This window comes from Perognathus longimembris, chromosome 15 (assembly GCF_023159225.1).
Source record: "Perognathus longimembris pacificus isolate PPM17 chromosome 15, ASM2315922v1, whole genome shotgun sequence".
NCBI lineage: Eukaryota > Metazoa > Chordata > Mammalia > Rodentia > Heteromyidae > Perognathus > Perognathus longimembris.
The window spans coordinates 38,677,219-38,699,849 of NC_063175.1; the positions used below are offsets into that span (position 1 = coordinate 38,677,219).

Consider the following 22,631-nt stretch of genomic DNA (forward strand, 5'->3'; position numbering starts at 1 on the left):
TCCCCGAGAGTGATTGCCGCTGTTAGCCTCGCAAAACTCACCCCCACCACCATACATACACCCCAGGTCCTCCCAGATCTACCCAGGCCACTGGTGACTCAGCCAGGACGGGCGGATGTCCTGATCTAAGGTGTCCCCTGCTATGTCCGTCCTCAGGAGTGCGCGCAAGGTGGACCCCAACTAAGCACAGGCCCTGGGGACGTGTAAATAAAAGGTGGTCAAGAGGCCTGGGGCAGAGGGTGCCACGGCACCCGACATGCGCTCTGGGTCTGCCCCGGAGCGAGGAGAGCCGGGCCCTTCTGAGCTCCCGGGGCGTGCGGTCACCGACGGCAGCCCTGACCTCGGCCGTGCCCAGGCGGGACGTCAGCCGTGCGCCCCGCCGACTTACCCAAAAGTTTCCCTTGAACAGTGAGCCCGTCATGCCGGCGCGCGTCGGTGCAGCAGGCGAGACCGAGCGGGGTGTCCTGATGGTCACAGCCCACTGAGTGACAGGCGCTTCGGAAGTCCGCAGTCGCGCCGGCAGGCCGCCCCGGGCCCTAAGCCACGCCCCGCCGCTCTGCGCCCCGCCCGCGCCGCCGCGCAACTGGATACACACCCGCCGCCCCCGACCCGGACCCGGGCAGAAACGCCGTGCCAGCGCGTCTGGCAATCCTCATTAGCTGTGGATTTCCCTCTCCTTCTTCCTGAAGGGCTGGTCCGGTCCTTTCCTAAACCGGATCCGGCCTTTGCCCACGGGGCCGCCCTGACCTAATCCACACTACAGACATCCAGGTTCCGTGGAGTGGTGAAAGGACCCCTGGCTCCAGTCGGATGAGAGGGGGGCGGATCGTGAGGAGCCGTCCAAGCTCCCTAAAGCTTCGGCTAGTCGTGTGCACCACCCAGGGGCCGCAGAGGAGGTCCAGGGACACGTTTTAGCCTAAAATGTCAAGGGAGCGTCACTGCTGCTGTTTGTCCAGGACTCTAGGTCACTTAGTCTGGATTCCTCTCCACTAGTTGCACTCCAGCCATAGGAGCCACAGTTTCCTTCCTCTTCCTCCTTGGGTCACTCTTCAAAAAGAACCCCGGGGCGAGTCAGCCCCATTTCTGCCCCGTACTTATATAGAGCTGGAGGACAAGTGTTACTTGCGCCCTGTGCCGCATGCCCATGTGTATGTGCTACACAGCCCAAACCGGTGCGGAGAGGGTGGAGGACTCACTCGAGAGCATAGTTGACTTAAAAGGCTGAAGGGGCCAGACTTACAGGTCGGCCCTTTAAGAAGGCCAGAGAAAGAGAGCTGCCAGTCCTGGGGCTGACCCACGGAGAGCCAGGAGTACCTTCCTAAGGAGGGAAGGTTGAAGGTCACAGTTATGCGCAGCCCACAATCTCAGGCTTGGAGAGGCAAGCAGGTGCCAGTTCTAGCTAGGTTCAGGCACCGGAAAAGGACAATTACTAGGTGACTTTGGTGCCTCTAAAGGGTTTTTCCCCGTAATTCTACCCTAAGTCCCGTTGTGATCAAATTCCATCAACACGGTCATTCACAGCTCTCTCCAAGGACATGAACCTGTTTACTGGGTTCTTCAGGTGCTTTGAAAGCAGTTAAGGATAGCAGCAAACCGGAAAGGCCAAGCAGTGCCAGCAGGGGGCAGCAGAGACCATAGTGGTCTAAACTGAAGGGGCTGGGGGGGGGGGGGGGGGAAATAGCACTTACTGGGGTGGCCCGGCATGGTGGACCATGTCTGTATTCCCAGGTACTTGGAAGGCTGAGAGGGAAGATAGCGGTTGAAGGCCTCTTCAGCACCAGACCCAATGTGAAAACAAACTTAAAGAAAAAAGAAACAATAACTGGGAGTTCAACTCAAATTGATAAAGTGAGTGCCTACGGAGAAAGCCAGGAGGCCCTACGTTGTTGAATCACCTAGTACAGCTAAAGAGAGGTAAGGAGAGAGAAAAGAAGAAACTGGAGTACTCAAGAAAGTATAAAGATTTCTTATGGAAATTTTAACTACTTAGGCAATATTTTAGTTAAAGTTCTTATTGTCTTTGCTTTAATTTTAATACATGTACTTTTTTAAAGTCTCAACAAGTTCTAATGAATGATATGTTGATTTTCCTGATACTTAGGAGCCTTTAAATTTAACTCTCTTACACCATCTGGTGGTAAAATTGAAAATTTCAAGTGGTTGTCCATTGTGCCAGGAAATATTCTTCAAATATTTATTAAATGTTATCATTGGGGCAGGTATTGCATTAAAAAGATAAGTAGAGGGCTGGGAACATGGCCTAGTGGTAGAGTACTTGCCTAGCATGTAAGAAGCCCTGGGTTTGATTCCTCAGCACCACATAAACAGAAAAAGCCAAAAGTGGTGCTGTGGCTCAAGTGGTAGAGTACTAGCCTTGAGCAAAAAGAAGCCAGGGACAGTGCTCAGACCCTGAGTTCAAGCCCCAAGACTGGCAAAAAAAAAAAAATAAGTAGAGTGCAGGCTAAATCTAAGGGCCTATAAGAAACTTGAGATCTTTTACTAAAGAAGGTAAATAATATTGCTACAGCAGTACAGAAGAGTCCCCAGCACTGAAAAAAATTACAAAATTAGGCAGCTTAAAGCAATTAATATTATTTTTCCATTTCTTAGAGTCAGGAATTGAAGAGCTATGTAGCTCACGTATCTCATCAAGTTGTAGGCAAACTGTCAGCCAAGGTTCCTGGCATCTCAGAATCCACCTTCACACTTACGCCCGTGCTGTTGGCTTGTTTCGTCTGGGGCTCACTTCACTACCATGTGGGCCTCTGCATAAAGCTGCTCCCAACATAGCAACCTGCTTTCCCCAGAGCCTGAGCAGAGAAAGAGAAAAAAAAACACCCAGAAGCCACACTGTTTTTGTAACCTAATCTCAAGTCCTGTTTTGAGCCATATCAGCAGCAAGTGACAAGAGTTCCTACCCAGCTCAGACCTTGCCTCTTGCCTTAGTCCATCCCCTATCCTCTGTCTGAAAGTATGTTCCCATTCAGCTCAGGTCCACAATGTGTGTTCCCTCTCTGCTCAGTGGTCACCCATTTACAAATGAACAGCTGTTTCTTTAAGCAGGAATGCCTGACAGATCTCAGTGTTTGGAACCAGTCATGAGACTTGAGAATTCTGGGGTATGTATAATGAGGGGATTGTCCCTATTGGTCTCAATATTGGTCAGGAACCTTTCTATTGGGAAAAAAAAGCCAGATCCAATCAGAGGGGGGGGGGGAAGGGAAAGGGGGAGAGAGACAGAGACAGAGAGACAGAGAAAATAATTAGTCCACTCAGCTGAAAAGCCCTTGGCTAGTATTGGCTTTATGCTCTGCTGGATTCAAACCATTACTGAGACCTGTGTGTTTCTTCACCTTTGAGCCTTGCTTTTGCTGTGCTGGTTTCATTACAAATTCTGTATGGCAGCTCCTAACAATACACCAATAATCAGGTTATTCATCTATCTATCTATCTATCTATCTATCTATCTATTTATCTATCTATCTATCTATTTTGTCCATTGTGGGACTTGAACACAGGACCTGGGGCTCTGTCCTTTAGTATTTTTTTTGCCCATCCTGGGATTTGAACTCAGGGCCTGCACACTCACCCTGAGCTTCTTTTTGCTCAAGGCTAACACTCTAGCTCTTAAGCCACAGAGCCACTTATGGCTTTTTCTATATATGTTGTGCTGGGGAATTGAACCCAGGGCTTCATGTATACGAGGCGAGCACTTTACCATTAGGCCATATTCCCAGCCCCCATTCTATTTTTAATGTATGTTTAGGTAATTATTAAGGTGTTATACAAAGAGGTTACCGTTTCATATGTCAAGCAGAGTACACTTTTTCTTTATTTGTTGGTCATGGTATTTCAGGCATGAGTCACCAGTGCCCAGCTTAGGTTAAATTTCTTTTTGGACAATGTCACTCCTTCCTTTGCTTTCCCCTAGTTTCTCCCTCCTGTCCCTACTCACAAGTTATATAGTTTATTTTCTACATAGCAGATTTGTAAGGTCCACCCTGGGAGGGCACCAGGGAGATGCCCTGCCTGCCTGAAATCTCCACCTAGTACCTGTGTTACCTAGGTAACGGGCATACCTAGAGGCAGCCACTTCCCCTCACCTGGCTGGCCACACCTCCCCGCCCTTGCCCTAAATAAGGCAGGGCTGGGCAGGGGTCGCCCCCTCTCCCTCTCTCTGTCATGCATTATCTTGGTCACAGGCCAGCAGTTCCGGAATAAACCTTTCTCTCCTGCCTGAATACCTTGTGGTGTTCTCCTTTATCAGCTACCAATTTAATAAACCTTTCAAGGTTATTCTTTTATTTCTCATCCCTTAAACACCAAGCTTCTGCAAGCTACTACATTTCCTTGTTGTATATCGAAATTAGATTCCAAGGTCTGTGCCAGGCCTTCCCTTGCCTTCCCATACTCCTCCATCACATGTACCCTTGAGCCTTTCATTCTGTTCACGGCCCTCCTACATTTTTTCTCTAGAGATTGGCAGGCTACTAGCTTTCCCATCAACGTAACTTCTCCAGTCCTCAGTGTCTTCTCAGATCCTGAATTTCTAAAACTTGCCATCTTTATCCCACAAAGCAACCTCCCCTTTCCACCGCAGCAGTTTCAGTTCATGTTGAATACCTTACCTCCCCCAAATGACAGCAGAGCATTCCAGGGTAAGGATGGGGTTTTTCTCTTACAACAATTAGGACTTAACAATAATGCCAGCCAGGCAGTTCAGTATGTGCCTCAACAGCAGTGCCTGCTTTCATTTCAGGTCCCACCATCTGATTCTTCCCCTCCAAAGGAGCCTGGTAGGGGAGCTAGTGGCTATGTATCTAAAGCTGAGTGGGATCCCAGGGACCTGGACTTGGCCAAACAGAGGCCCTGATAACCAGGCACCAGAGAGCAGGAGTAAGCTGTATTGTCAGCTATGCCAAGCCAGTCAAAGGCAGAGAGGCTGGATTTTGACACTAAGGTTAACACTGCGTAGTTTATGGAACTGGAGCAGCAGAACGCAGCACAGTAACCAAATACAAGAGAAAGATATTCAGGAAGAGGATAAGTGGCCAGGGATTGCTGCAAGGAAGCTTTGAGGTTTGCCTGTGTAAGAACAGTTAGGAAAGATGCTAGCAGTTTGAATTTTCACAAAAGTGAATAGAATAAGGAGCTCAACGTATCTATTCCCAATCACAGTAGAATAACAATGGGATAACTGGACTGGAGGCATGGCTCAAGTCATAGTGCTAGTCATATGAATAAGAAAGTTGAGGTTTGGGAATATGGCCTAGTGATAAGAATGCTCGCCTTGTATGCATGAAGCCCTGGGTTTGATTCCTCAGCACCACATAAACAGAAAAAGCCGGAAGTGGTGCTGTGGCTCGAGGTAGAGTGCTATCTTTGAGCAAAAAGGAAGCCAGGGACAGTGCTCAGGCCCTGAGTCCAAGCCCCAGGGACTGGCAAAAAATAAAATTAAAAAAAAAAAATAAAGTTGAAGTGGGTGGGGATGGCTCAATCCTATAATCCTATTTAGGGGGCTAAGATCTGAGGATCATGGTTTGAAGCTGGCTGGGGCAGGAATGTCTGTTAACTCCTATCTCTAATAACTACAAGAAAGCCAGAAGTGGAGGTGTGCCTCAAGTGATAGAGTGATAGCTTTGAGCAAAAAGGTGGTCATAAAGCCCAGGCCCTGAGTTCAAGCCCCAGGACCAGCACCAAAAAAATAAAAATAAAAATAAAAGAAATCTGAGTAAGAGTGTGAAGCCTTGAATTCCAGCCAACTGACTGGAACACTTTAAACAGCAAAAGAAATCCAATACTGGGTTATTATAATCCAAAGTATGAAATAGTAACTATGGGTCCATATGATACAAATTTTTGAATACATAAAGTAGCCTTCAAAGAAATGAAGCAGTACCCCTTAAGTAGAAACTTTGAATAGTGATTTCCTTCCAAAGACTCAGCATGGAAGAGAACAGAAGGGGGGCAAAGAGAGATAATACCTCAGGCAGGGTGTCAGTGAAACTTCATGTTGATAGTATGGGTCCTTAATATGTGGTAAGAATGGAACATGATCTCTGTGCTCTTCCACCTGAAACTATAACCCTAGTCCAACCATGAGAAAAGTCTCACACAGCCTCAAATTGAAAGATATCCTATAAATACCTCACAACTACTTCTCCAAACTATCTAGGAAGTCATCATAAGTATGAGAAACAGTCCAGGGGAGAATAAGGAGATAGGATGTTTTAAAAAGTGTGGTATCCTGGATGGAATTCTGGGACAGAAAAAGGAGAGTAGGTAAAAAGTAGAAAATGGAAATAAAGTTTAGATCTTAATCAGAAATACACCACATACTCAGTACACTATTGAAAAACTTCATCAACCCTGGAGGATATTTGGGTGTCACTTGACTGGTCAGGGTTATTTGAAGTTTAACAGAAACTTGTGGTGGCTGCTGTTTGCCAAAATTTACCTTCATGGTTCATTTGTTCTAACTGGCTAAACCTTGGACCTCTGCAGCATAACTACTGAGTTACGCAGTTATTACCACCATTCCAGAGGCCCCTACTGGTATTGCTGTAAAGATGTCTGTGCAGCGTGTACACACACACATGCATGACTGACACTGTCCTGAGAAAAGGCAGCTTCAAGGTTGGCCCTTGGTTGGTATCTGAAGACTTGCAGTTTCCTACAAGTGACCTACGACTCCCTAAATGAAGAGTGTCTTGCTGTGCCTAAACTATATGGGAAAACATGAAGAGTGTCTTGCTGTGCCTAAACTATATGGAAAAACAATGTGGTTTGTCCTGATCATGTATACCTCTGGGAGTTTGGAATATTGGTACCTGCAGCAGGGAGCAGTGTCTAGATGACTGGCATTTGTAAAATTGCAGAGCAGTCCGCTTCCTGGTGACACTTCACATACATCACTTAGTGGCTAGAGCAATTAAGTGTATCCTATCACTCCAGTGGGAGGCCCGAATGGGCTCCTTCTACACATCACCTCACAACAGATACTGCCTTGTATCCTTACTTCAATATTAGTACAACTCCATGCTGAATCCTGAGTTCTACCCCATCAATGAACCCCAGGAACTCAACACATAGGACCTAAATGTGAGAGAGCAGTATTTCTAAGAGGCCAGGTATGGTGGTACAAGCTTGTAATCACAACACTGGAAAAACAGAAGCAAGAAGAGGAAAAGATAAAGGACTGGAAATGTTCCACAACAGAACCTCATTTAGTTAACTCCAATAGCTTCAGGTCATACTACTTTTGATTATGTCTTTTGTTCGTTTCTCATCTTCCAGTGCTTGGCTATCTCTTCTTTTCCTACCTATAGCACCACTTTGTTGAGGTAAGGCTTCTGGACAGAGAAAAAAGTCAGCTCTTCAATAAAAATTTGCCACAAATGTTGAGTTATCTGGTTTATGAATTTCTCTAATCAACCACAAGCCTATTGATTGAGTGATTTAGAGAATGAGATGAAGTAGCATGTCACCAATTCCTCAACGTTTCTGTTGGATAATACAAAGCACAAAAAACTACCACACAACATGGAACTTTTATTTTCACGTGATTTCTGTACATGAGGAATATGAGAACTGTTTTATAAATGGAACCAATTTTTCTAAAGGAAACAACAAACCAGACAGTATCTGATACGAATCCATAGGCATTTATGATTCAAAACCAGCCAAGAAGTTTGTTACAATCTCTTTCAGCTTTGCATCTGATTCCTCTGAGATCTTCCCATCAGCCCTATTTGGAAAAAAAGCAGATTATAAGTTGTGACCTGGACAAAAATTTAATAAATAGGCTATGAAAGTTAAAAAATAAAAAAGATTTTCCATCTTAAAATTTTAAATATTTAGCTGGGTGAAAGTGACTAGCGCCTATAATCCTAGCTACTCAAGAAGCTGAGATCTGAGGACCATAGTTCAAAGCTAGCCCAGGCAGAAAAGTCCTTGAAACTCTTATTTCCTCATTAACTACTAAAATGCCAGAAGTGGAGTTGCGGCTCAAGTGCCAAGAGCACTAGCTATGAGTACAAAAAGTTCAGGGACAATGCCCAGTCTCTCAGTTCAAGCTCCAGGACCAAAACACATAGACACAGAGAGACAAACACGCACGCATGCACGCGCGCGTGCACACACACACACACACAGCCATTAACTATTAATTGCATTCATACCTAATATTGGCCAACAAGGACTGGTGCTGGCCGATAACATGTGACAAGAAAGAATTCTCAAATTTTGTGATCTTGCTGGGCTCCAGTTTATCAAGATACCCCCTTACACCAGCATAGATAACAGCCACTTGTTCTTCAATAGCCATGGGAGCTGAGGGGAGAAAAAAAACAACACAAAAAACCAAATGAATTAATTGCTAAAACTAGTAAAATGCCATGTTGTCAAGACCAGAGAAACTCTTCTTCCAATTATTAACATGTCTTTATCCCCTCCTCTCATATTCTCATCAACCTACATCTCTATATGATATTCCTTCTCACCTCCTTCCTAGTAAACAGAAGCATAATCTTTGAGTATAGTTAATAACCACTGTTTGAAATCTCACAGTGTTTAAGCTGTTCAGGTTTTTTTTTTTTGATGGTGCTAGAGATCAAATCCAGGGATTTGCTGGGCAAGTCCTATCCCACTAAACCTGCCCAGTCCAATACAATTCATCTCAGTAACAGAGTATCTAAAGTCAATTTCCTGGCAAGACAGAAACACACACTTTAAAAAATCTTCCCAATCTTGTAGTGGTATAGCTAAAAGAATAAGAAAATCTATAGGTTTTGATTACTGAAAATGTTAACAGATTTAGGACGTTTTCCTGGTGATTACATTCATAGCATCTATGCTATGAACATAACATTGATCTGTGATGATTCTAGTTAAATAAAATAGGGGCTACCTTTGATAAAACACGCAAATCTATGGTACATAATATAGTTCTGTAGGCCTGAGAAGTCTCTAACATACAGTAGAAGTGGAACACATAAAGACAACTCACAATACTGTCCCTGCTTCAGCAACTCAGTCAGACGCACACCACGACTCAGGAGTTGTTGAGTGGCAGCATCAAGATCAGAGCCAAACTGGGCAAAGGCAGCAACCTCACGATATTGAGCCAACTCTAGCTTCATGGTACCTGCCACCTGAAACAGAGGTTACAGTAGTCCAGAGCACCATTTTAATAATTTTCCCTCCCTTCCCCTCTCAAAATGGTATATCATTTTCATTACCTGCTTCATGGCCCTGGTTTGGGCAGCAGAACCGACACGGGACACAGACAAACCAACGTTAATAGCAGGGCGAATACCTTTGTAGAACAACTCTGTCTCCAAGAAAATCTACAATGCAAGAATACACAAGGCTAGCTACTTAAATTCAGAAGTCATTATGCCAAAAAATGGAAACATGAAAATTTGACAAGAATGCTGTGACCAATTCTTTCACAACCGAAACTGATTTTAGATGCTCTATTACCGATATTAAGACATGTAGGACAAGAAAAAGAACAGTAACAGATTTACATTGAAATACATATAGGGGGTTATATAACCTCAAGAATATATTTCAAAACTATCTAAAGGTGGTGTTGGGTACCTTGCAATCCTAGCTACTCAGGAGACTGAGATCTGAGGACCAAGGTTCAAAGGCAGCCTGGGCCTAAGTCTGTGACTCTTCCAATTAACCACATCAAAGTAGAGATATGCATCCCAACCTTGAGCAAAACAGCTAAGGAACAACACTTAGGCCCTGAATTCAACCTCAGTTCTAGCACAAGCATATGGGCATAAACACACACTCACAGTCAGGAGGGGAGAATAATAAGGAACAGAAATATAGAGTTAAGTAATATCACCCCATGAAATAATACAAGAGGTTTTATTATACTACTTTCCTTTTATATAAATATTTGCAATTTTAATCTCTACTAACGTCTTGGAATTATCCAACCATTTTTGCACTTGTTTTTAATTATGAAAATAATACCTGTCCATCAGTGATGGAAATGACATTCGTTGGAATGTAAGCAGACACATCACCAGCCTGTGTTTCTATAACTGGTAGAGCAGTCAAGGAGCCACCACCAAAAGAATCATTCATTTTGGCAGCTCTCTCCAGCAGCCGGGAGTGTAGGTAGAATACATCGCCAGGATAGGCCTCACGGCCAGGGGGCCGACGGAGCAACAGGGACATCTGACGGTAAGCAACAGCCTAGGGTACATAAAGGATCATCATTTCACCTACTAAACAAAGATTACATTTGTCAACTACCACAACTGCAAACATGTAGATTATAAAAATGTTTCTTTGACCTGTTTGGATAAGTCATCGTAGATGATCAAAGCATGTTTGCCGTTATCTCTAAAATACTCTCCCATAGAACAGCCAGAATAAGGAGCCAGGTACTGAAGTGGGGCAGCATCAGAAGCAGTCGCAGATACCACAATGGTGTACTTCATGGCATCTGAGGAGAAAAGAATTTTATGTTTTGCAAGGTTTTCAATACTGTGATTTTCAATTACAGGCTACTGTAATAATATTGACTATGTGGTAAAATTTACTATTAAGAATTAACCAGAGGGCTGGGAATATGGCCCAGTGGCAAGAGTGTTTGCCTCCTAACACATGAAGCTCTCGGTTCGATTCCCCAGTACCACATATATGGAAAACGGCCAGAAGGGGCACTGTGGCCCAGGTGGCAGAGTGCTAGCCTTGAGCGGGAAGAAGCCAGGGACAGTGCTCAGGCCCTGAATCCAAGGCCCAGGACTGGCCAAAAAAAAAAGAATTAACCAGAGAGGACACAGGAGTTTGACCTAGTGGTAGAGTGCTTGCCAAGAATGCACAAAGCCCTGGATCGATTCCTCGGTACCACACACACAGAAAAAGCTGGAAGCAGCACTATGGCTCAAGTGGTAAGAGTTCTAGCCTAGAGCAAAAAGAGGTCAAGGACAGTGCCCAGGCCCTGAGTTCAAGCCTCAGGACTGGCAAAAAAAAAAAAAAAATCTAACCAGAATTAGGGGCTGGGAATAGTTCAGTGGCAGAGCACTTGGCTAACATGTAAGAAAACCCTAGGTTTGATCCCCAGTACCAGATAATGTAATTATCCCCTCTGTAAACCATCTTAATAACAATAAAAGAAAATTCAAAAAGTTAACTAGACAGGTATGGTGATGCATGCCTGTAATTCTAGCTACTTGGGGGTCAAAGACAGGTGTTTGGGCCAGCTATGAAAATTAGGAAGCCACATTTCAAAACAACACCAAAAAAAAATCTCAAAAGGCCTGAGGATATGGTACAAATGGGAGAGTATTTGTCTCACATGGGTGAGGTGCTGGATTCTAGCATGGATTATGCAGTCAAACAGCATCTATTTGAAAGAAACTGATAAATTCTTTATATTTACTAGTGTTTTATACTATTTTCCTGGTTTTGTTTATATAGACTACATAACATACACGAGAAAAGTTCAATTCATGAGGGTTAGAGGTGTTCTAAAGTTAACATGAAGGGGAATTAAAGTAACGATAATAGGATTCAACTTCTTTTAATACCTGCATCTGTCAGTCTCTTTACCAACTGGGCAACAGTGGATCGCTTTTGACCAATAGCAACATAGATACAGTATAGCTTCTTCTTTTCATCAGTCCCTTCATTGAAACGCTTCTGGTTGATGATTGTGTCAATAGCAATGGAAGTTTTCCTTTAAAAAAGGAAAGTAAACATCAACGCCATTAGTACTTTGAAAGAGTTCCTAACTAGGGTCTGGGAATATGGCTTAGCGGTAGAGTGCTTGCCTTGCATGCATGAAGCCCTGGGTTCAATTCCTCAGCACCATATAAACAGAAAATGCCAGAAGTGGAGCTGTGGCTCAAGTGGTAGAGTGCTAGCCTTGAGCAAAAGGGAAACCAGGGATAGTGCTCAGGCCTTGAGTCCAAACTTCAAGACTGCACCCCCCCACCCACAAAAAAAAAAAAATCCTAAAATTTACAATTTCTGTTATCTCTATATATTCTACTCTCTGCTTTATAGCCCATTCCAAAATGAAAAAGTAACCTCTGCCTAAAGCAAATTCTAGCACTTCTAAAACAGTTTTGGGGCTGGGAATATGGCCTAGGGGCAAGAGTGCTTGCCTTATATACATGAAGCCCTGAGTTCGATTCCTCAGCACCACATATATAGAAAAAGGCCAGAAGTAGAGCTGTGGCTCAAGTGGCCGAGTGCTACCCTTGAGCAAAAAAGAAGCCAGGGACAGTGCTCAGGCCCTGGCCCTGAGTTCAAGCCCCGGACTGGAAAAAAATAGTAATAAAAGTCTTGAATCTTTACCCAGTCTGTCTGTCACCAATAATCAGCTCACGCTGACCACGGCCAATAGGCACCAAGCTATCCACAGCCTTAATGCCAGTCTGCATGGGTTCCCGCACTGAGATTCGAGGAATGATTCCAGGAGCTTTCAGGCCTACTCGCCTACGGGTCTTAGAACCAACTGGACCCTGTTTAAAAAAAATTTTTTTTGTTAAAATTAAAAGGAAGCCTCTGAATAATACTGTCTCTGCCATTACATCTAATAAACACTAAACCTACCTTTCCATCAATGGGATTACCAAGGGCATCTACCACACGACCCAAGAGCTCATCGCCAACTGGAACATCCACAATGGCTCCAGTCCTCTTCACAATATCTCCTTCCTTAATCAGCTTATCATTCCCAAACACGACAACACCAACATTGTCGGGTTCCAAATTCAGAGACATGCCCTGTATAGAAACACACCAGGGAGATTGACAAAGGACAAGGTTGACTAGAATATGTTAAACATGTATGAAATATATCATGAAAGTTTCCTGCACCATATAACTAACGTGAGCCAATAAAAAAAATTTTTAAAGACATGCTAATAAAGCTAGAGGGGCTTTATTCCCTTATGCAAATTGAGAGGGTACTGTCTTTTCTATCGGGCTTACACAAGTTTTCCAACCTTCTTTGGTCAAGACTCTTAAAATGGCAACATGTTCCCGTGAATAATCTTAAAATAGCATTATGATAGCCTAACTTGCTCATTATCACATCCTGAAAGGAATGAAAGAAACCAAGAACTTGAACAGGTTTCTTTCCAATGTAATTTCCTTTCACTATGGCTCTTGAGGAAAAAGATTAGTTTGAAATAGAAAACAATCTAATAAAAATTTTAAGATACTTTATATTTTTATCTATGAGAAGCTCCATAAACAAGTTTTGGGGTTCAAAGCCAGCCTTGGTAACAAAGTCCATGAGATGCTCCAAACAACCACCTAAAAGCTGGGAGCTGTGACTTAAGAAAATCTACCGCTGGCATGCATATACATACACAAAACGCACTTACCTAATCAGAACCTATGCTCATCATGTTATTATCAAACTGTACTCCATTTAGAACAAATTTTCAGGACTGGAGACATGTCTTAAGTGGTAGATCATTTGCCTAGCAAGTGCAAGGCTCAGAGCAATATCCTATTACTAGACAAAAGTACTTTTCATTATTATAATGGCAGTAAACCATCCCTCACAATTACCATTATATGTCAAACTGGTTAAGACATTAGGTCCTAAGTCATGTCTAGAGCACAAAAGGTCCAGGAGAGCATCTGTTATTACAGATACAAATTCTTATCTTTAATATTTAACGTAACATCTACAACTTAAATTAAGTCAAATTTATACTTAAAACCCAGTTCCTCAGCCACATTAACATTTTACAGGTTCAACAGCAGTAGAAACTGCAGACATGACTGGGAATATGGCCTATATGGCAAGAGTGCTTGCCTCATATACATGAAGCCCTGGGTTCGATTCCCAGCAGCATCACATATATAGAAAATGGCCAGAAGTGGCGCTGTGGCTCAAGTGGCAGAGTGCTAGCCTTAAGCAAAAAGAAGCTAGGGACAGTTCTCAGGCCGAGTCCAGGCCCAGGACTGGCAAAAAAAAAGAAAGAAAGAAACTGCAGACATGTAATATTTTCACCATTCCAGAAAAATTTTACTCACCAGTTATATACATTGGGTGTTTTTTTGTTTTTGAGTCTATGCCACCCAGGCTATCTTCAAACTCTGGATCTTGCTGACTCAGCCTCTCAACATATGTGTGCAATCACGCCTGGCACATTTACTGTAAAAGCTGTGTAACATTTCAAACATATAGGCTGGGCCCTGGTAGCTTAAGCTTATAATCCTAGCTACTCTCAGGAAGCTGAGATCTAAGGATCATGGATCAAAGCCAGCAGGAGCAGAGAAGTCCATGAGATTCTTATCTCCAAAGAGCCATCAAAAAGCCAAAAGTGGAGTTGTGGCTCAAGTAGTAGAGTGCCAGGCATGAGCAAAAAATTTTTTTAATTTTTTGTTTTGTTTTGTTTTTTTTTTGGCCAGTCCTGGGCCTTGGACTCAGGGCCTGAGCACTGTCCCTGGCTTCTTCCCGCTCAAGGCTAGCACTCTGCCACTTGAGCCACAGCGCCGCTTCTGGCCGTTTTCTGTATATGTGGTGCTGGGGAATCGAACCTAGGGCCTCGTGGTGTATCCGAGGCAGGCACTCTTGCCACTAGGCTATATCCCCAGCCCCAATTTTTTAAATTTTTTTAAGCCCAGGGACAGTACTAAGGTTCAAGCCCCAGGATTGGCACACACACGTACGCACACATACACACACACAAAAAGTACACACAAACACAGAAGATAAGACAAGTCAAACTTTTAGCTATTAGTCAATTACTTTAGGTCCATAATTAGTCTTCCACCTTACACAGTTTTTCCATACCTCACGTTTATAAAAGGAGCAAGGTCATTTCTTCCCATATTTGTGTGATTAGTAGAACAGTACTACATACTGCATTTGGTCTACCCAGATACCCTCTGCTGTCCCCAGATGGACTATAGCTTTAATTTTTCATTCTACTGGCTCAGCCTAAAAACAAAGTGACCTTGTATCATCAAAGCTTGACAACCGTTCAATGCATTTTACTCTTTTTTTTTTTTGGCTTGTGGGCACTGTCCCTGGCTTCTTCTTGCTGGAGGCTAGCGCTCTACCACTTGAGCCACAGCGCCACTTCTGGCCATTTTCTGTATATGTGGTTCTGGGGAATCGAACCCAGGGCCTCATGTATAGGAGGCAAGCACTCTTGCCACTAGGCCATATCCCCAGCCCCTGCATTTTACTCTTACTGGAATACAAAGTCAATGTTTTTCAACTTTCCACCAGAAATGGTATGTCCTTCAAATTATCAAAATCTTTTGCCTAAGGTCATCTTATTAACACTTAGAATAGACTTGAATTTCTTGAAATTTTGGTAGAATTCACTATATTTTGGAACCAGTAGCCATAACTTATGTTTATATCAGTCCATAAAATACAACATCTGGTTAACTAAAACCTTTGAAGTTTATCTTCACATCTATGACAAGGAAAAAAATGAAGACCAAAAAAAATCTAAGGCCCCTGGGCTGAAGTCAGGAGAGTGACAAATTCTCAAGACCCCTTTCTTAGCCAATAGCTGGGTGCAAAGGCACACATTTGTTATCCCAGGTTCAGCAGGAAGCAAATAAGAGATCTTGGTCTATGCTAGAGAAACAAAAAGTCCCCATCTGGCTCAAGTAAGAGCTTGAGGGCCTACCTCGTAAGCTCAAAGAGTACCCTGAGTTCAGATTGAGCATGGCTCAAGTAGTAGAATACTTGCCTAGCAAATAGGAGGTCCTAAATTCAACTCTTGAGCCAAAAAGCAAAAAGAAAAAATACCATTTGACAAAATTTCTGCTTAGTAGATTAATAAAGCTATATACCTTAAATTAACAAATCCTCATTAAAGGTTCCCACCTTTAATCCTGAAGAAAACTCTACCATTTCTTCCGCTTGAACATTCCTTAGCCCATGTACACGGGCAATACCATCACCAATACTTAAGACTCGTCCAGTCTCTTCAAGATCAACAGAGGTATCAGCTCCAAGAATACGCTCTTCAAGAATAGAGGACACCTCAGCAGTGCCTGAAAGAGGGCAATTTGATTAAAAATTAAGCCATAACTAGGATCTCTTCACAGTCCATTTCTCAGTAAACTTTTATGAAAACTACTTTTATGATAATAACCTAATTACATTCTAAAACAAATTCTCTACCTATTACCACTATAAAAATAAGAAACCCATGTGGTTGAGAGAGAAAAGTTCTGCACAAGACAAATGTAAACAAGGCAGGAAGCCAATAAAAGGTTAGGCATTACCCTCCTCTATTCCTTAAATGTTCTACCATCAGCTCTGGCTTCTTTTTCTTTTGGCCAGTCCTGGGGCTTGAACTCTGGGCCTGGGCTCTGTCCTGAGTTCCTTTTTCTCAGGACTAGCACTCTACCACTTGAGCCACTGTGCTACTTCAGGCTTTTACTGAGTAGTTTATTGGAGATAAGCGTCTCACAACTTTACTGCCCAGGATGGCTTTGAACTGGTATCCTCAGATGTCAGCTCCTAGGATTACAGATGTGAGCCACTGGCACCAGGTTCCTCGGTTTAATTTCTAAGGAAACTATTTACAGTAAAGGCCTAACTTTTTAAATAAGTGCTATAAAAAGCCTACTTTAGGCTGGAGGCACAGCTCAGTGGAATCATACCAGCCTACCAAGCACAAGGACCAGAGTTCAAAGCCTAGGACCAGTAATTTTTTTTAAAGCATAATTTAAAATGTGTTGCTTTTTTCCTTCTTTTTCTTTTCTGGCCCTAAAGCTTGAGCTTGGGGCCTGGCTACTGGTCCTTGTGCTTTATTTTCCCCCCTCAAAACTAGCCATGGTTCCACTTCTAGCTTTTTGGTGGTTAACTGGAGATAAAGAGTCTCATGGACTTCTTGACCAGGCTGGCTTTGAACCATGATCCTCAGACCTTAGCTGTCTGAGTAGCCAAGATTGACAGGGGTGAGCCATCAGCACCTGGCTTAAACATGTTGCATTCTAAATAACAACAGACTTCCCTTTTAAAAACATCAAAGTGGAAAAAAATTATCAAAGCACAACTGGGAGAGTGAGGGAATGTGTGACATTGTCCAAAAAGATATGTACTCTTTACTTGACTTATGCAACTGTAACCCCTCTGTACATAACCTTTATAAATATACAAAATTCTAAATCAAAGTACTACACTCTTCATTTTGATATGTGCGTATACACATACACACGTACATTATGTTTTCACGTTTTATTTAAAAGTCCTTAATATGGCCAACAATAAGCTCAGTATTAAAAAAGCAGTTGCCTATTTGTTTTATATCTTTCTCTGCCTATTTGAAAGGAATAGTTCTGGACTGGGAATATGGCCTAGTGGCAAGAGAGCTTGCCTTGTATATATACATGAAGCCCTTCGATTCCCCAGCACCACATATATAGAAAACGGGTGTAAGTGGCGGTATGGCTCAAGTGGCAGAGTGCTAGCCTTGAGCAAAAGGAAGCAAGTGATAGTGCTCAGGCCCTGAGTTCAAGGCCCAGGACTGGCCAAAAAAAAAAAAAGAAAGGAATAGTTCTAAGTTTGGTCAAATGCCATGGATTAATATGCAATAGTAAACAAAATTCCTGTGACTTAAAACAAAATCAGTACTGCCTGTAAATGTACAAAGGCCGCAGATTTGTTGTCCCCCCCCCCCAAATCTCTCATTACATCTCCAAGGAAATTCCAAACAACAGCATTTTACTATGCTCAACTCCCACCCCACCTCCACTTCTCTATGTATTTGCCAGGTACAAGATAACAGCTATTGTCTTTGGAAAAATAAAAATCTATTGGTAAGAACAGCTAATATGGGGGGATGGAGTATATGAGTCTTCGTAGATAAGAAAATTTGAGTTTATCAAAAAGAAAGTAATTCATTTTATTGTAGCAAGAAAACCTGTTAAGGTAAAACAAATGGTATACTATGGCTTAGAAAAAGAGAAAAAAGGTTAATAGAAAAAAGTCAATCTTCACAATGCAGATTTAGAAATAATGACTTACCAGTCTTCTGAAGACGGGTGTTAGAAGCATGGAGGTTCCTTGCAGCAATGAAAGATGATCCCAAAGCATTTTTGGAGACCTAGTGCAAAAATATTTGTAAATTTTTGAATTTTATGAAATCCTACATAAAACTAAGAAGCTTAAACAAATTAAGGCTTGGTCTGCTCACATTATTGGGTGAAAATGTAAATTATAGTTCCAAGTATTCGGTCTAAAATTTGAACACTATTTAATGACATGGGAAAGCACCTTCTGATTTATCTGTTATGCGGTTCCAGGCACACAACAAGCACTTCATAAGTACTGTCATTTTGACTTCAGATTTCAACTAAGTAGAAATCTCACGAAGATAAATAAATTTAATCTCAATCTATTAAGAGCGGTACAGTATATGTGCTTTTTCTTTTACTGCCTTGGCCAATTCCTGCAGCAATCTGGAATGTGGGCATATTTGTCTTTCCTTCAAGGTTAAACACAGTGGTGTCAATTCTGAAGCCACTACCATTAGGACCTTGCTGAAAATGGTGCAAAATGCTTTTCTGCTAAAAGGAAACCACGATGCTGTCAGTCGTTGCATTAGGGCAACAAAATGGCCAGTATATTTACTTCACCTTTCAAGTTCAGACTGCTTTCATGAAGACAAGTAAAAAGTAAACGCTTTTACACAGGATATAAGGGTCATACTCTTAACTATTAGGGAAATAAAGATAAGGAGAAGTGATGTCAAGATACCAAGTGTACAATCTCAAGGGCAAAAAAACGTCTAGACAGCATGAAAAGCAGTACAAAGCGTAGGGTTCTGCCACAGCGAGATAATTTGGAACCTAGGCCATACGAAGTGCTTTTTTTGCACCGGTCCGCTTGTCTGATCGTTTCTTCAGCACTAAAAGAGGGCCCGCCCAAGAGGAAAATCAAAAACGCCTTCATTTGTTCCTTTGCTCTGACCTCGGAGCAGAGGAGACATGCCGGAGCCCGTTGACCTTCATTCAATGTCAGTCTCCCCCTGGTTCGCTCCAGCCCGAGCTGACCGCAGTCCGCTGGCCCTCGGCGGTGCCAGACCCCGACAGCCAGGACCTGGCCCGCACCAGGCCTCGGAGAGCACAAGTCCTGACCTTCACTCGAGGCCCCTGGCCAGGCCGCTTTCGGCCGGGGATAAGAATGCTCTGGAGGCCGGGCCTCCGGATACCCCCCGAGGTCGCGGCCTCCCGGTCATCTCGGTGCACCATTCCGTGCAGAGGGCGACCGCCAAGGCGCCTTCGCCGGCCGAGCCCAGCTGCCACCCGTGCAAGATGGCGGCGCTCGCCCCGGCCCTTCGCGCTACCCGCAGCCAGCTCGGAAGCCAGCGCCCACCGCCCGCTGCAGCCCCGAGGGGATGCCGCTCCCCAGGCTCCGGCGCTTACCAGCCCGGCACGCCGAGGAAGGGCGCGGGCCACGGCCGCGGCGACGCGCACGGACAGCATCTCTGCAGCTTCTCGCCAAGTGGGTCCTCCGCAGCCGCAGCCTCCGGACTGACTGGGACAAAATGGCCGAGCGGCGAAGAAGGTCAAAGCCGCTGGCCCACCTGACCCGGAAGCACTGCCTCTCGCTTTCACCTCCGGATGCAAATCAACCTTGTGCTTTTCTTTCTTTCCTGTTAATTTTAGTATCTTTTTCAGGTTTAAAACCTACAAACGAGTGGCTAGACTGTTGCTGGCGTCTGCCCCGGAGTTCGTCTTGCCTTTCACTTGGGGCTTTCGAGTCGACCTTGTGGTTGCCCCGGACAACCACGTGAGTAGCGGCACCCGCAGATCTGCGGGTTCCCAGGCCTGAGGGCGGAGCTAGGAGATGCGGCGCCCGCGGACCTAGAGGGCCGCCCTGGCGACGGGGAGGACTCACAGCATGGGTGGCCATAAACCGTGGTGCTGTAGCTAGGGTACACATTGTACCCCGGGAGGGCTGGGGGACACCTGGACAGCATTTCCCACCCCACCCCCACGTTAGCCCGCCTCTGATAGGCCCCCCCCCCAACTCAGACCTTGATCGGAAATTTTGGACAGTCTTGAGTCCTTAGCATCATACCATGTAGGATATGCACTGGTGTTAAAGAATCCACCCTTATGATTTCACCTACAAGAATCCTGTCTGAATTAGATAAAATTGTTTAAAAGTTCTAACCATCACAGAGCAGTGATAACATCCTAAAAGGCACAGAAGTTGCTCAGCTTTGTCAATTTATTGAGAATAGTTCTGAAGCAAAAGTCTTACTCTATACCTGGAAGTGTGTCACTCAGCAGTAGACACCTGCCTAGTAAGAGTGAAGTTCGAAATTCAAACCCCAGTACCAGCAGGAAAGAAAAATAAGTAAAATTCATGATAGATTTCTACTGGGGCTCAAGTTTTCCTCATCCAACTAGTTTTATGACACTGCACATTCTACTTTTGAAATGAAATAGACATCATTAATATACACACATGCACACACACACCACACACTTGCTATACCTACCTACTCTGTGAAATTGGGGATTCCCCCCCATAGGAAAAAAAAAGTGTGTGTGTGTGTAGTGTAATATATATATGTATATATATATATATAATGTGTGTGTATTTGTGATTAGCTCAGAATTGGAGGGGGGGAGTGATGCTGAATATTATGTCACTATGTGACTATTAAAGTTGCTGTCACTTGTGACCATTCCAGCCAACCAAATTCTGGCCTACATCCAAAGGGAGGGTAGGAGTATCCTGAGTTTAAAGAAAGGCCCTTACAGAGCTGAGAATGTGGCTTGGTGGTAGAGTGCTTGCCTAGCATGCATGAAGCCCTGGGTTCAATTCATCAATCAATACCACATAAAGAAACAAACAAAAAAAAGCCAGAAGTGGCACTGTGGCTCAAGTAGTAGAGTGCTACCTTGAGCAGAAGACGCTTAGGCACAGTGCCCAGGCACTAAGTTCAAGCCCCAGGACTGGCACACAAAAAAAAGACCATTACTGGAATTGGCTTGGCTGACCAAACATGTTCAGCAATCCCTTGCTGATATTCTACATTCTTTTCAAGGTGAGCCTTGGGTAAATACAGTAATTCTCCTGGGAATCAGAGGGTGACTATGAATAGACTTAACAGGAACACAATGTGGCTGGTAAAAATAACATTTCTGGAATCTTTTGTAAAATTTGCAATGATAAAGGACACACACACACACACACACACACACACACACACTTCCCAAGAATTGCAACTATTTATCTGAAATTTAGCTACTGGGCAGAAATATATTTGAAACAAAAGAATAAGGAGAGGATCACTGATGCAAGGCCCTGAGTTCTTAAGCATTGCCAAAAGTAAAAATAAAAGCCATAAAATATGGTATTGGTTACTTATAAGATTCCTTTGAAGGCTGGGAATATGGCATAGTGGTAGAGTGCTTGCCTTGCATGCACAAAGCCCTGGGTTCGATTCCTCAACACCACATATATGACAAAAGCCAGAAGTGGCACTGTGGCTCAAGTGGTAGAGTGGTATCCTTGAGCACAAAGAAGCCAGGGATAGTGCTCAGGCCCTGAGTCCAAGCCCCAGGACTGGCAAAAAATAAATAAATAAATAAAGATTCCTTTGAAGATTATGATTTTGGTGGTATTTGAGGTTGAACTCCAGTCTCACACTAATTTTGCAGATCCTCTACCATTTGAATTACCTGCCCTAGCCTGTTAGAATAAATTAGACATTGCCAGCAACCATGCAGACATCCAGGTACAGAAGAACAAAGGAAAGGTTTATTGCCAGCAAAAGGACTGGCAAGACCCCTTCTCACCAGGGTGGAGTGAGAAGAAGTGTGGTCTGGGGTGACATATATAACCTAGGAGGTTTTGGAGGCAGGGACCTTGGTGTGGATGTGCAGACTAGGGGCTTCCCCGTGTCGGGCTATAATTGATAGCTGCTATCAAGGGGGGTCCTGCAGCTGCCTTGACCCTGGAGGTCACTTGTAAGGGGATCTTGTTACCTTATATGGCTATAAAATGTACTAAAGGAATGTCATCTCAGGGAGGTAGGGGTGGGGGAGCTACATGTTTGCCACCCTTACTACATGGGCCTATTGTTGTTTAGGAAGGGAGCATGCTAAAGCTATGGGAGAGGGGGCTATCAGGCTTACAAGCCCTTCTTATTTTAGTTATTTTGGGGAAAGTCTATTTTTGCCTGAGAAGGTAAGAAGGATCCTCCTATTCTATTTCCCCCACCTGGCTATTGGTTTAACGGGAGGTCTTGATGACTTTTTGCTCAGGCTGGCCTCTGAGTCACCTCACCTAGCCTGAAAAGACTTCAAATCATTTTAAATATACATATCAGAAATGTCAGTGTTGCTCAAGTGGTAGAGCAAGTACATGCCTAGCATGTGCAAGATCTCGAATTCAAACCTTAGTACCACAACAAAAGGAAAGAAGGAAGATATGATGTACAAGAAAGATAACTGGGTATAAGTCTTGATCCACAATTTCATTTAAATCACATATTACAGAAAGTTGAGTATATCATCCTTTGAAGTATCTGATTTTTCTAGTATCACAGTACACTGGATAGGTGATTGCTTGGGACAATGTGGATTATGAAGCTCCTCATTGGAGCCAGAACACTTTGATCAAGTTCTATATCTGCTAATCT

General features: G+C 43.6%; 2 protein-coding genes across 2 annotated transcripts in view; both read right to left on the minus strand.

Moving 5' to 3' along the window:
- Pstpip2 (proline-serine-threonine phosphatase interacting protein 2) overlaps window positions 1-513 on the minus strand; it is a 58,576-nt gene extending 58,063 nt beyond the window's left edge. The window contains exon 1 of the mRNA XM_048363421.1: window positions 389-513. Coding sequence (XP_048219378.1) covers window positions 389-421 — 33 coding nt within the window. The 5' untranslated portion in view covers window positions 422-513. The remainder of the gene's footprint in view (window positions 1-388) is intronic.
- Window positions 514-7,531: 7,018 nt separating this feature from the next.
- Window positions 7,532-19,549, minus strand: Atp5f1a (ATP synthase F1 subunit alpha). Its single transcript, XM_048363422.1, has 12 exons — window positions 19,396-19,549; window positions 17,996-18,074; window positions 15,845-16,014; window positions 12,589-12,762; window positions 12,331-12,497; window positions 11,559-11,707; window positions 10,320-10,471; window positions 9,994-10,218; window positions 9,240-9,347; window positions 9,008-9,152; window positions 8,181-8,331; window positions 7,532-7,747 (listed from the first exon to the last, which is right to left on the minus strand). Exons 1-12 carry the CDS (start codon window positions 19,453-19,455, stop codon window positions 7,666-7,668), a joined length of 1,662 nt encoding a protein of 553 aa, XP_048219379.1. The 5' UTR covers window positions 19,456-19,549; the 3' UTR covers window positions 7,532-7,665.
- Window positions 19,550-22,631: the final 3,082 nt, after the last annotated feature.

Excerpts from the sequence above, each read along its gene's own strand:
- Atp5f1a (XM_048363422.1), bottom strand. The coding sequence starts at position 19,455 with ATGCTGTCCGTGCGCGTCGCCGCGGCCGTGGCCCGCGCCCTTCCTCGG. Across the intron at positions 12,763-15,844 it reads AGTTTTCTTCAGGATTAAAG|GGCATGTCTCTGAATTTGGA; the intron begins GTGGGAACCTTT and ends GTTTCTATACAG. Across the intron at positions 8,332-9,007 it reads GCTGAAGCAGGGACAGTATT|CTCCCATGGCTATTGAAGAA; the intron begins GTGAGTTGTCTT and ends TTCTCCCCTCAG.